Source organism: Geotrypetes seraphini, chromosome 7, assembly GCF_902459505.1.
Source record: "Geotrypetes seraphini chromosome 7, aGeoSer1.1, whole genome shotgun sequence".
NCBI classification, from domain to species: domain Eukaryota; kingdom Metazoa; phylum Chordata; class Amphibia; order Gymnophiona; family Dermophiidae; genus Geotrypetes; species Geotrypetes seraphini.
This window is the reverse complement of record NC_047090.1, coordinates 43,254,638-43,269,648: the sequence shown is the minus strand read 5'-3', so window position 1 is coordinate 43,269,648 and position 15,011 is coordinate 43,254,638. Positions and strand designations below refer to the sequence as shown.

Below are 15,011 nucleotides of genomic sequence, written 5' to 3'. Positions count from 1 at the left end.
GCACAGGGTCAATCATCGGCGTTGTGCGCGGCGTGCGGGTGGGGCGGTTGTAGGAAAAGCTATGCCTGTTTAACATGACTAGGTTTCACATACTAGGGACCTTTCTTCTCTTTATAATAATAATAATAATAATAACTTTATTTTTCTATACCGCCATAGTCAGGTGACTTCTAGGCGGTTTACACTGTAAGAAGGCTGGACATTCAGCGAATAACAAGAGGTCTCAATACAATACAATAAGTCAACATACAAGTTTCAAGTTTAATGATTTTTTGATTAATCGCTTAATCATAATTCAAAGCGATGTACAATTTAAAATACATTCAGAGGGAAACAATACAATACAAACTTTTTAAAAAAGATTAAACATATAATACAAATCAAACTTGAATAATAACATAATATTAGAAATAGTTCAACATATTCGTAACAAAAGGTAAAAAGGGGAAGTGAAATACAATTCATGATAGAAAAGTAGAACAAACAAAGGAAAAAAAACATTGGGAAGGTATGTAACAGTAAAATTTAAGATTTAAAACAACAGTTTAAAAATTAATAAATCAAATGCCAAATGCATCTTTAAAAATAAATGTTTTTAAATTACTTTTAAATTTTCCCAGATCATGCTCATTTCGTAGATAGATTGGGAGGACGTTCCAAATCTGTGGCGCAGTTACTGAAAAAATGAATTGCCGTCTTGTATTAATGATCTTGAGTGAAGGAATGGTTAGTAAATTTTGCTCATTGGACCTTAATGTTCTAGTCGGATTGTATGAGATTAATAATTTATAGATAGAAGCTGGAGTTTTATTGAGTAAAGCCTTGAAGGTGAGTAGACAGAGTTTATAAGTTATTCGATGAGTGACTGGGAGCCAATGTGCTTTTATTAAAAGAGGAGTAACATGATCAAACTTTCTAGAGTTAGTTATAAGTTTAATAGAGACGTTTTGAATAATTTGGAGACGTTTGATCTCATTTAATGCTATCCCTTTAAAGAGTGCATTGCAGTAGTCCAATTTCGCGATTACCAACGAGTGAATAAGAATATAAGAATATTTAAAGATTTGGGGCATAGAAATTTTGAAATTGCTCGAATCTTACGTAGTCTGTAAAAGGTAGTTTTAGTAATAGTACTGATGTGATCATGAAAATTAAGTTTGGTGTCAAAAGTAACCCCTAAAATACAATAAAAAACAATACAATACAATAAGTCTGTATACAACACAGTACAATATAATACAACGAGTCTAAATATAATACAATACAATAAGTCTAAAGACAACACCATACATAAGTCTAAATACAGTATCGTACAATGAGTCTAAATATAATACAATAGTGTAGAGGGGAAAGTTACAGATTGGAGTTCAATGGGTAATGAGTAACTGAGTATTTCTTTAGAACTTCCATTTGAATTGGAGTACTATGGATAGCGAATATCTGAATACATGAGGGGCATCTTGAGAGAAAGAAAGAAAGGCGTTTAAAGGGAGGGGAGTCCTAGTACGGGAGGGGACAATTTTAGTCAGTGAATTTTTCGAATAGGGCGGTTTTGATCGATTTGCGGAATGCACTGTAAGACAGGTTGGGTTCGTTTATGTAGTTTTTCAGCCAAACTTGCTGTCTGTTCGCTTGGAACTTAAAGGTTCTATCCAGGAATGATTTGTATCTGCAGCCTATAATCTTTGGGTATGCAAATATGTTTTTGTTTCTGGTCGCTCGTGTGGGGTTGTGTAGGATGAAGTGAGTTTGTAGGTATGAAGGTGCTAGTCCCCAGACTTGCCTGAAACAGGTGCAAGCAAATTTAAGCAATGAATGTTATCTTCTTAAGTCTTTGGGTCTTGCTGACAGACTTGCTTATATGTAGAAACTAGTAACGGAATTTAGTTGGCTTTTCTTTGTGCTTCAGCTTTAAATTTAAATGATTTTTATTGAATACAAAAAAAAGGATACAATCAACCATTGCGGATTCACAGTGTTCAAAATTTACAATAATAGCCCACCACATCCTCCTTCCCTGCACTCCAGAACCCTCAATCAGAATAAATTGTACATTCAAGGTACCAAAATATGTATATAGCACTCCTGCTCAGTGCCACTCCCTCACCCAACCCCCCCCCCCAGTAAGAAAACAAATCAAAAACTATGACCAAGATGAAAGGTTTGACTCATACCTCTTGTGACTCTAGCACATCTTGTACCTTACCTTACTCCCAAGCAATAACCCCCTCCCCCCCTGATTCCTCAGTGAAATTGGACTATGAACAGGAACCACCAAAAGACATTAAGTTAGAGAATGACGGAGGAGAAAGTTTGGCCCCGCCCCTGCAAGGTCTGACTCCATCCATACAAGCCTCGAATGTTTATTTTATATTTGTCTTTTTATTGACGTATAAAAAGGAACATTATAATGTACAGCTGTTGTTTATAAAATTACAAATAGAACATAATAATACAGATCAATGATCAACAACCTGTTCCCCCTCCGTTCACAGATATCCACTCCCCTCAGTGTTTTTCCCAAAAAATTTTTCCAGCTGGGTAGCATGAAAAAGTAGCCGGGTGGGACGTGACGGAAATTTAGAGTTAGAATAGGATCATTAAATCCAGTGGTGTATCTAGTATATATGACAGCTAGTGCTGATCATTTTTTAACAACCCCCTCTATATAAAAAAGTTATTTTTAGTAATAATCCATGAGTTACACAACAAGGGTGCACCTAGGAAAAGTCAGCATCTTAAACACTGCAGTGAGCACTAAAACACCAACACACGCATTATAAAACTAAACAAGCCAGATCCTGCACAGTCAATTGATCCTGTACAGTCGATGCTAACAGAAAACCATGTCCTTTTCATACACACAGAACACAGATACACCCTCTCCCAATATGGAATAATCACAAACTAAAAATAGAAATATGTAGCCAAAAGTTAAACTAATGCAACACCATAGAAACAGTGACACATGTCCCATAATACTGTGCAAAATATAAAGACAGTAGATATAAATTTGAAAAAAACTGATACATAACAATCACCAGTTTACAAATTAACAAATAGAAATAAAACAAATAACGAGAAATAAGAAAATACCATTTTATTGGACTTATCTATTTTCAATTAGCTTTCAGAGGTCAAATCTTTCTTCAGGACAGTACAGTATACAACTTTTATGGTATCCTGTCCTGAGGAAAGGGTTTAGTGCAAAAGAAATTGCCTTATTTCCATTTCCAATTTATAAACTTTTATCAATACAGTTACAATACTACTTGATTCTTTATAAAGCAACAAAAAAAGTCCTATCTTTTGTTTCTGCTTTAATCATCTTCTCTTCGCTCTCTTCTTTCTATACAGCGTTTGTTCTCTCTCCCTTCCATGCCACATCTGCCCTCTGTCTTCCACCTAGCCTCTGCTCTCTCTCTGACCTTTCCATCCACTGTCCACCCTCTCTTCCATACGGCATCTTCCCTCTATTTATGTCGCTTCAATAAACTGTACATCCTGTGTCCTTTCTCTCCTTTGTACATGATTCATTTCAGCTTCATCCCCTCTCTATTTCTCTGTCTCCACTCCCTTCCTTATGTTCTGGCATCTCTCTTCTCCTTTCCTTCCTTCCCACTCCACCCCATAGTCTGGCATCTCTATCTCCTTTCTTCCCCCCATGCCCTGGCATATCTCTCCTCTCCCTCTCTCTCTCTCTCTCCCCCTCCTTGCTCTGGCACCTCCTCTCCTACCTTTCCCTCTGGTCTGGCATTTGTGTCCTTAGTTTTCCTTCCCTCCTCCTTGCCCTGGCATCTCTCTCATCTCCCCCTCCATTAACTGGTATCTCCTCTCCTTCCTTTCTCTCCCTCCCTCCTTTCTTCCTCTCTTTACTCTGGTCTGGCATCTGTCTCCTTCCCCTGCGTGCCCTGACATCTCTCCCTCCCCCTTCATGGTCTGGTATCTCCTTTCCTTCTTTCCTCTCCCTCCCTCCCATGGTCTTGGCATCTCTCTTTCCTCTCCTTTCCATTCCTGGTCTTCCTTCTTTCTCCTTCCCTCTCTCTCCCCAATTGGGTGCAGCAGTATTTCTCTTCCCCCTTCCCCATCCACTCTCACTCTGCTCCTCTACTGCTCTTCCCCCTTCCCCTCTCTTCCTCCAGTGCTCTCCCCTCAGTCCAGCTGCAGCTTTCCCTGTTCCATTTTAAGTCCAGCGTCACTCTAATCTAATCTAATCTAAACCTTAAGTTTATATACCGCATCATCTCCATGAGAATGGAGCTCGACACGGTTTACAAGAACTTAAAATATTGGGTAGAGAAGAAGAAAAAGGATTACATGAACTTATGTGTAGAAGGGGGGAGAGAAAGGGGGGAGAGAAAGGGGGGAAGGATAGAGCTACAATTTGCTGAAAAGCCAGGTTTTCAGTTGTTTGCGGAATAACTCCTCTGTTCCCAATGCAGCAGCACCTCTCCCTCTCACCTCCCTCCACCACTCAGCTCAAACAGCACCTCTCCCTCCCTTCCTTTCTACTTCCATTTCCCCCACCGACTAGCTGCAGCACATTTCCTTTCAACCCCTAGGTCTAGTAGCACCTCTTCCTCTCACTCGCCCCCCCCCCAGGTTCAGCAGCACCTCTCCTTTCTGAGTAGCAGGGCTCCTCCCCCTTCCCTTTCCCTCCCCTCTGACTACAAGCAGTACCTTACCCACTCAATTCCCAGGCACTCATGTCTGCCCAGAAGATGCAGTGACTCGGGCAGTGGTCTGGGGACTCCTCTTCTGAGGCCACCCTGAGTACGCTTCCCTTTTGGGGATAACGTCGGTTCAGCCAGGTTCAGGATGATCTCCTGGCAAGTGTACCAGACCTGGATTCAGGAATTGTCCCATCAGGGGTTCGGGGCATTCTGCTTTTAGTCCATTTGGACATTTTCACCAGTATGACGGTCCTCCCTCCTCAGGGCAGAGGTGCCCTGTGTTTCACAGACCCCGTTTCAAGGGGTCTGGCTGGCAATAGTCCTGAAATGGATGTTCAGCAGCTCCCCCTCACTCTCCCACCAGATGACAGTTGTGGCGTCTGGTCTTTGGCTCTCCCCCACGCATTGGGGGGAGGCGACTATCTACTTTCTTGGTGGAATGGGAGACTTGTCGCATCAGACCATTGGGTCTTGCAAGTGTTGTGCGATGGACTCACTTTGGAGTTTTCACGTCCTCACACCAAATACTTTGTTTCTCCTGCTGGTCGTCCCGAGGTGATGCTTCGGGTGCAGATCATGGTCTGCAGACATTTGGATCTTGCGGCTCTATTCTAATTTATCAACTTTCTGAGATAGGCATTGACTCCACAGTTTTAGAGTGGTTCTCAAATTTCTTACGATCCTGCTCCTACACTATCAACACAAATGGCACCACGTCAGCTCCTTGGAAACCGACTTGCGGAGTCCCGCAAGGATCACCCCTATCCCCTATTCTCTTCAACATCTATATGTCTTCCCTAAAACTCTTCCACCTATCTTCCCTTGAATCTCTTTCTCTTTCTCTCTCTCTCTCTCTCTCTCTCTCTCTCTCTCTGCTGATGACATCCTGGTCCGCTCTGAGAACATAACAGCATGCATAACAAAATTCCAATCCTGGTCCCTCTCAGTACAAATGAAACTGAACAAGTCCAAAACGAAACTACTCTGGCTCGGCCCAAAATTAGAACAGCTGCCTGCAGCTTGAGTTCGCTAGCAAAGCTCTAGGCATCATTATCGACTCTTCTCTTTCTTTCAATGACCATCTCAACTCCTTGGTAAAATCATGCTTTTTTAACCTCCACATGCTGAGGAAAGTGAGATCCTGCTTCCACCAACAACATTTTGCTGTCCTTGTTCTATCTAAGCCTAACTAAAAAAAGTCTTCAAAGACTTCAGCTAATTCAGAACACCGCAGCCGGAGCGATCTTTCTGTGCGGAGCCTCTCCATCCCCGTTCCCTTTTGGCGGTCAGTGGCGCACCCGACAGGGCTGAGCTCTTCCTGCTAGGCCCCGCGCTGCTCTCTGAATTGCCGCCGCCAGTTCTCATCCCATGGTGGTCATTCAGAGAGCAATGTGGAGCCGAGCAGGAAGAGCTCGGCCCTGTCGCGTGCACCGCTGACCGCCAAAAGGAAATGAGGATGGAGAGGCACAGGGCAGGGTGCGGAAAGATCACTCATATCCCGTATATTGCTGGACTACCAGGGATTAAAAATGGCAGGTAAGTGCATGCGCGGGGGGGGGGGGGGGGTGTTAAAAAAAAAGTTAGTCGGCCGGGGCAGTAGACAGGAGGCATCCTGGCCTACCACTAGACCACCAGAGGTAGGAAGGTGAGCCAGGGTGCAAAGCCTGGCATGGAGTGAGGGGGGCTGGGTATAGAGCCTGGCAAGGAGTAATGGGGATAAGATACAAAGCCTGGTAGGGCAGGAAGGGAATAGGGCTGGGTGCAGAGCCTGGCAGGGAGTGAGGGAGTCTGGGTTCAGAGCCTGGTAAGGAAGGGAAGATGGCTGGGTGTAGAGCCTGGCAGGGGAGGGCGTGAGGGAGGGGATACTGGGTGCAGATCCTGTCAGGTACTTGAATATTAAGCCCCTGCCTTATATTCAAGACAACCATTTTTCCTCCTTTTTTGTGGGAAAAATGGGGGTCTCGACTTATATTCGAGTATATATGGTACTTGTTGGCACAATCTAATGAAAATGGCGTAGTTTGCATTTTTTTCTCACTCTGTTCATTTGAAAGGCTCTTTGTGCAAAACTATGAGGGTCAGAAGTGCACTCAGTGTTGACATGAATATCTAGTGCAGTGGTCTCAAACTCAAACCCTTTGCGGGGCCACATTTTGGATTTGTAGGTACATGGAGGGCTGCAGAAAAAAATAGTTAATGCCTTATTAAAGAAATGACAATTTTGCATGAGGTAAAACTCTTTATAGTTTATAAAACTTTCCTTTAACAGTTAAAAGGAAAGATATATAAACTATAAAGAGTTTTACCTCATGCAAAATTGTCATTTCTTTAATAAGATATTAACTATTTTTTCTGCGGCCCTCCAAGTACTCTATTTTTTTCTGCAGCACTCACATTTAAAGTTCAATATCTTTTCTTTCTCAAAACTGGCACATTTTCAATCACTAAATTGAAAATAAAATCATTTTCCTACCTTTGTTTGGTAATTTCATCAGTCTCTGGTTGCACTTTATTCTTCTGTCTGTCCATCCAATACTTCTTCCCTTCTTTCAGCCTCCTGTATGCTTCCTCTCCTCCAGACCTCATTCCCCCCCCCCAACTTTTTCTTTCTTTCTCTGATTCCGTGCCCCATTTTTTGCTTTGTTTCTGGTTCCCTGTCACCCCTCCTTCTTTCTTCCTTCCTCCGTGCCCCATTTTTTGCATTTTTTTCTGGCTCCCTGTCCCCACCCCACCTTCTTTCTTTCTTTCTTCCTTCCTGCCCTCCCCTATGCCCCCGCCGCCGTGGAATAGGCTGCTGCTGCTGCCGCTATTGGGAACAGGCCATCTCCCTGCTTCTCTTCTGCACGGGGCCGACCAACTCTCGCTGCCCGATGTCAATTCTAACGTCGGAAAGGACGTTCCGGGCAGCCAGGCAGCGATTGGCTAGCCAGAACGTCCTCTCGACGTCAGAATTGACGTCGGGCCGCCAGAGTTGGTCGGCCCTGCAGGGAAGAGAACAGTGGACCGCTCCCCCCCCCCCTTGGTACGCCACTGGAGCAGCAGCGTGTCTGGCCGGCTCGTTCGTTCAAAGCCGCGGGTGGCGGCTCCTTGCGAGATCCGCGCCTGCGTCTGAAGCCTCTCTGATGTTGTGACATCAGAGAGTCTTCCGATGCAGGATTGGATAGCGCAAGGAGCCGCCAACCCGTGGCTTTGAGCGAACGAGCCGGCTGCTGCTCCAAAAGGAAGAGAATGATGGCCTCCAGACCGTGGGCCACAAATAAAATCTGGAGAGCCACATGCGGGCCGCGTGTTTGAGACCGCTGATCTAGTGTATGTATTGCATCAACTTAACACAAGTATTTTCAAATGAATTTGAGCGTTTTGTGCACTGCAAACCTCTTTTCCTCTGGAAAATTAATACTGCCATGTTGCTATAACAAGTATAATCTTGTGATATGTTTGTTGAAAATGAATAAAAAAATAAAATGACTGCAAGCCTGTATCTTAAGAATAGTGCTGCTAGTTCTTATAGCACTTAGAATATGTTGTCAGATTGGCTCCTTTCTAGTATTCCTTGCCTCTAAAAACCTGAATGAATGCTTTCACAGATAGAAAGGAAATCCAAAGCCAAGAGTGATGGAGTAATTCCAGGTTTTTAGTCGCATGATTTTTATCTTCCTTGTTTTAGCTGCCCATTGGGCGACACTGTGTGAGCCATTATCGTCGGCTTCGGCGTCACTGTGTCTTTTCCCATGAAGAACTTATCTTCAAGATGGCATCAGACCCAGAGTCTCTTGATGTGGGTCTTTCAGCTGTGGTCTGTAAGGAAATGGCTCTTATGATAGAAGACGAGACACGACTCAGAGAATCCGTTACACGACTTGTAAGTATAATCCGTACATCTTGTCATCTCATAGTAAATGGACTGATTTCAGAGTCTCAGGGCCTTTTGCAATTAGGGACTGCAATGTCTTGAATGGAATTCTTCCTTTTAGAAGCTGAGATATTTAATGTTTGAAGTCTAGAGAGGGGAGGGTAAGTTTTTGTTATGTAAGTAATGCCAAACACAATACAGTAGAATCTGTTAACTGTTATTCAATTAACCGGCACTCTCAAATAACTGGCAAAAACATTGTCGGCCAAAAAAGAAAAAAAATTGTCTCCCACACTCCTCAGAAAACATCCAAAGTGGTGCTCCTGACCCAACAACTCCCCCCACCCCCTCCCTTCAACCCCAGAAGCATCAGTAGCAGCCACAAATCTCCCTCCCTCCAGCTTCCGAAGCAGCAAGCAGCCAGTCCTGACAACTCCCCTTTCTTCCCTCACTCACCCGAAGCTGTAGCGGCAGCCGGCAAGCAGAGGAAGTGCTGGTAAACAGGTTGCTTTAGGCCAGCCCCAAAAGGACCTTTTCTCTGCCGTATCACTTCTGATGTGGCAGAGGAAAGATCCTGCCTGGGCTGGCCAGAAGCTGCCTGCTTACTGGTGCTTCCTCTGCTCGCCAGCTGTCTCTACAGCTTCGGATGGTAAGTGAGGGGGGTGGGTGGTTTGTCGGGGTGCTCTGCTGATTCGGGAACGGAGGAAGGAAGGGGGTTGTCAGGACCGGCTCTACTGCTTCAGGAATGGAGGGAGGGAGGGTTGTCAGGACTGGCTTTACTGCTTCAGGAAAGGAGGAGAGGGAGTCGGGAAAGAGAAAGAAGGAAGAACAGATACTGGACCTACAAGTGGTGGGGGGGGATCAAGCTTATTTTTACTGTAACTCTCAAGCAACCAGAAACTATAGTTATCCAGCATACACCAATTCCCATGGTTGCCAGATAACTGAGATTCTACTGTACAAATTACTCCTCCATGAACAAATGAAGGCACTTGCTCAATATTGGCACCCAAAGAACTGGCTCCTATTTATTAATAGCTTCAGACTCTCTCCCAGGCCATTAAGGTCAATCCAGCCTGCAGAAAGGAGTCAAGGTCTAAGTTCCAAAACCTAGTTCAGTGCTAGTCTTAGCCTTTAAAGTCTTTGAGGTATTGCAGTTTTTGTTACCTTGTAGGTTCTGTGTGCGTATCCCAAAAGGTATGAGTATGTCCACTTTCTGAAGTTCAGACTGGTTTAATTTGTGAGCTGTCTATCATTGGGGGTTGGGTTAAGTGGAAAAAAGCATATTAAACAAAGTGCTAAAAATTATAGCACATGTTTTAGCACAAGTTTTAGTTGTTAAATTTACTGCTGTTGTTATAAATTAACAACAAGAGAGAGACACTATATATAAAATTCATACTAGGTATAACATATATGCAGTGCATAGCTGTTTAATTAGTACATAAGCTGCTATAGTTCAAAAGATATGCGAGTAGTCCCCTAGTGAAACCACCCCAAGAAAGATTCTGAGGTGGCATCTTTACTGCCTTCTAGCCTGATGCTCAAGATTGCTCTGGTATTGTGTGTTGATGTCCTTAAAATTTGAATTTTTGGCCAGCATCAGAGTAGTGCTGAGTGCTAAATCAATGAGAAGTAAGCCAGTGTCCTCATGCTATATCAGTATTAAGAAATATTTGTGTGATTTTAAGGGTGGCTTATTTGGTTTTGTCATGTGATAGGAGACATTTTGTGTGTCTGTTTATGTATAGAGATATTGGTTGGGGGGGGGGAGGTAAGACTGGGGATAAAGCCTCTTTCCAGTAATAAACTAGTAAACTGATGTATTAATGGTTTACCAGTTGTTCTTGACTGAAACAAAATTTAAAGCCTAAAAGAACATTTGGCATTTTAGCTTTTGCTCCGGGAGCCTTTAGATCATTAATTAACCTGTTAAGAACTTGTAGAATAAGCCTATGCTAGTGCTGGCATTTATTTGCTTATTTTTTTGTATCTAATGCAATAAGGGTTCTTTTACTGAAGCATGGTAGGGATTTGCACTTATCCCCTCCAAATTCTATGATTAGACCCTGATTCTGCAAAGTGCATCTAAAGTTAGGCGCAATTTGGACATCCAAGATAGGTTCTTTGTAAACTCGTGCTCAGTGACGCTCAGCAGTGTTTATACGTCAAAAATTTGAGACGTCCTTTAGAGAATCGGGTTTTAGGCGAGAGTTAGATGTCCAAACAATGTCCTTAATGTTATAATATTTTATTATTATGATGTTATTAGAATAGCAATTTTATTGTGTTTTTCATTATAATTGTGATACTGGGAGTTCGATCTGTTTAATGCTTTCATTTATTTCTCTTCCATCAGAGAGAGCGCCTGAGATTCGAAGCAGCAATATTAGGCTGTAGGTTTAATCAGTGTGCTACCTAATGAGCTAGCAAGTTGCATAGCAATTGTAAAACTAGGTCCTATAGGCATTTTAAGAGGTCTACTTTTGAGCGTAGTTTGGGCTTCAGATAGACGTGAGTTCTATGGACGGAACTTAGACACAGTTTGGACATCCTTAATGCGATCTGTTGAATAGCTCTCTGGTTTTTTATTTTTGCTTTATTAAGCTCAAAATACATTTAACAAGGCACCACATAAACAGGGCACATCAAAACAGATATATTGTATGAAAAACCTTCTATTTTTGTGGACAAACAGCAATGTTTGCTAATTAGAGGAAAACATCCATTAACTGAAGCAGAACATATAAAAAAATCACAGCTTTAGGTTTCTTGCTAAAAAAAACCTACCTTTTTCTGACTAAACAGTGCTCCAATCAGCTCATTACTGAAAGCACATGAAAAGATATATAGATTGCATGCATAACTTCATTTGCAAAAGCTTAAAAACTGGAAAAAAACATATACAGACCTTAGCATGGCTTCTACTTCATTACAAATGGAGGTGTGCACAATGCTGCAAGGTAGAATGCCACAATTACAATATGTGCTGGGATTTGAACCCATGACCTCTGGAAGATGAGCACAGGACTTTTACCTATTGAGCCACAGACACTTCCTTTTAGTTTGGGGGTTCCTACCATGAGAGCTTAGTGATCCTAGCCATGTAAAAGTGAAAATACCTGATAAGATCATAGCTTAGCAGATCCCTAAACTATCATAGCAGATGCGAGGAAGAAAGACATTAGTGGAAGCTGCTGTGTATTTTGAGCTTAATAAAGCAAAAATAAAAACCCAGAAAGCTATTTAGCAGATCACATTAAAGATGTCCAAACTGTGCCTAAGTTCCATCCATAGAACTTAGGTCTATCTGAAGCCCAAAAGTAGACCTGGTTTTCATTCGCCTACAATGTAGGCATGAAATGGATGCCCTAGGTTGCCCAGCCTTATGCAAATGAATCGAAGGACACCCATATTGAAACCTCACCCAGTCTCCCCTGGAACCCTGTTTAAAAATCAGTATAACATTGGCCACCCTCTAAACTTCAGATACTACGGATTATTTTAGCAACAGGTTACAAATCAAGAACAACAGATCAGCAGTTTCAAGTTTAAGTTTCAAGTTTAATAGTTTTTTTGATTAATCACTTATTCGTATTTCTAAGCGATGAACATATTAAAATTACAATATTTGGGAGACAATATAATACAATACTATATATAACGTCCTGAGGGATAGATAGACTAACTTAACAAACTCATAAACACAAGGAAAGGAGGGAGGTGAAATACATAATCATTATAGAAAAGTAGGACAATCAAGGAAAATACAAAAAGGGAAGCAAATAAAAGCCTTAGTATGATACAGTAGAAAAAATTAATTCAACCTGCGAACTGCTTAGTTAATTATCAAAGGCATCTCTAAAGAGAAAAGTTTTTAAATTACTTTTGAATTTCTCCAGATTGTGCTCTTCCCTTACGTAAATGGGAAGGGAGTTCCAAGTTTGAGGTGCGGTAACAGAAAAATAAATTGCCGTCTTGTATTAATTACCTTAAGAGATGGAATTGTTAATAGATTCTGTTCATTGGATCTCAGTGTTCTATTTGGAGAATAAGGTATTAATAGTTTATAAATGAATGCTGAAGTTTTATTAAAGAGGGATTTGAAAGTGAGTATACATAATTTGTATGTTATCCGGTAGGTAAGAGGAAGCCAGTGCGCATTCTTTAGAAGGGGGGTTACATGATCAAACTTCCTAGTTTTTGTTATAAGTTTAATGGAAGCATTTTGAATGATCTGTAGACGCTTTATTTCTTTCCGAGAGATTCCCTTAAAAAGAACGTTACAATAATCAATTTTAGAGATCACCAAGGAGTGAATAAGAATATTAAGGGATTTTGCACATAGAAATTTTGAAGGTGAACAAATTTTACGTAGCCTATAAAAGGTAGTTTTAATAATGTTACTAATGTGATCATGGAAATTCAGTTTGTGATCAAAGATCACCCCTAAAATTTTTATATTGCTAACTAATTGCAGAGGGACATTTTTTATAGAAATAGGAGCGATGAGAGTAGAACTATCTTTCCATGGAAAAAGCATCACATTAGTTTTATTAATATTAAGTGCCAATCTGTTAGAGTCCAACCAATGGTAAACTTGATCAAGTTTCTCATTGATCGCTATGATGTCGGAATGATTATTAGCATCCGATAGATGTAAAAGCTGGATATCATCAGCATAGGCAAAGCCATGGAAACCTACAGATTGGCATAGGGTCATCAGTGGGGCAAGAAAGATATTAAATAACAGAGGGGAAAGAATAGACTCTTGAGGAACACCATATGTGGTCTGTGAGGGTTTAGATATTGAGTCATTAAAGATCTGTAAAGTATGATACAAACCAGGAGAGAACTTGGTCTGTAATACCAATAGATTGAAGTCTATTAAGTAGAAGTTGGTGGTCGATCGTATCAAAGGCTGAAGAAAGATCAATAGAAATTAACAGAACCGATTGATGGTGATCTAGAAAATATTGTATAGAGGTGGTCATACCAATCAAAGAATGTTCAGTACTATGGTGATGTCTGAAACCGGTTTAATTCGGGTGTAGAACATTGGTTTTTTTCAACAAATTCTGAAATTTGATTAAAGACTACCTTTTCCGTCAGCTTTGCTAGGAAAGGAATGTTTGCTATTGGTCTGAAGTTAGATGGATCTTCTGAACTGATTTTTTTATCTTTAATAATAGGACGAATGATTGATTTCTTCCAGGCCATTGGCACGATGTTTTGACACAGGCTTTCATTAATTAACGTATGGATAAAAGGACCAAAAATTTCAAAGTGATGTTTGAGGATAAATGGAGGAATTAAATCAGCTTTAGAGCCCTTAATATTAATGGATTTGAAAATGGATTCAATTTCTTTGAGGCTTGGTATTTTAAATTTTGAACATTTTGAATTTAATGACTCTGGAACAATTTGTTCATGAACAGCTGTTACATATTGATTCACTGTAAAAGTATTTCTGATTTTGTTAATTTTTTCAATAAAGTGGTCTGCAAGTTCCTGAGCAGTTGGTAAGGGGTTAGCAGCTTCAGTTTGTCGTTTATTTAGAGATGTTATTGAATTTAGTATAGCATAGAGAGCTGAGGAATTTTTAGCTTTCAAAATTTTGTCTGAGTAGAATTTCTTTTTTGCTTGGTTTATTTTTAATTTATAGAATCTGGAATGCTCTTTGAATGTTTGAGAGTTAACTTGAGTTTTTTCTTTCCTCCATTTACGTTCTAGTGATCTTAATTGCTTTTTGATAAGGGCAAGTTCAGTTGTGAACCATGGGTTCAAGATTTTGCGAGCGGAAATAAATTTAGATTTTAGTGGTGCAAGTTTATCTAATACTGATATTATGGATATGTTCCATTGATTGAGTAGATCATCCAAAGGACGAGTTTTAGATTCAGAGAAGTCGAATTTAAAGGTAGAACTAATTAAATCTGAAGAAAGATCATTGAAGTTTCTAAAATTAATCGATTGCGGCTTAATGTGTGATATATTAGGTGAAATAGTATGTGTTATTGAAATTAAAAAGTGGTCTGACCATGGAACCGGTAAGCAACAATTTACAGAAAAATTGTTTATTGCAGAAGAAGTTATTAGGGCCATATCGATTATGTGGCCTGCTTGATGGGTTGGCATTGTTAGTAAAGGAAATAAATCTAATTGATTTATATAAGAAAGAATAGTTTTAGTATAGCTGTTGTTGGGGACATCAAAATATATGTTGAAGTCACCCAGAATTAATGGATTTAAAGTGGAGGAACCAAAGTCAAAAAGTAGGGATTGAAGTTGAGTAAAATTTTCAGAGTTATTAGGGGGTGGTATATATACTAAAAGTACGTCAGTTTTTGGTTTAGTTAGTAATGAAAACTGTAAAACTTCAATAGAAGAATTTGCTGGAGAGTTGTCATTGTGTAACAATAGAGGTTCTCGAAAAATTGTTGCTAATCCCCCTCCTCGTTTATGGCGATGATGGTTGTAAAAGA

The 15,011-nt window shown here is 40.7% G+C and overlaps 1 protein-coding gene across 1 annotated transcript in view; it reads left to right on the top strand.

Annotated features, from left to right (window-relative positions):
• KDM5A (lysine demethylase 5A) overlaps nt 1-15,011 on the top strand; it is a 374,123-nt gene that overhangs the window by 203,504 nt on the left and 155,608 nt on the right. Inside the window, 1 exon segment of the mRNA XM_033952792.1 lies at nt 8,341-8,535. Within this exon segment, the coding sequence (XP_033808683.1) occupies nt 8,341-8,535 (195 nt within the window).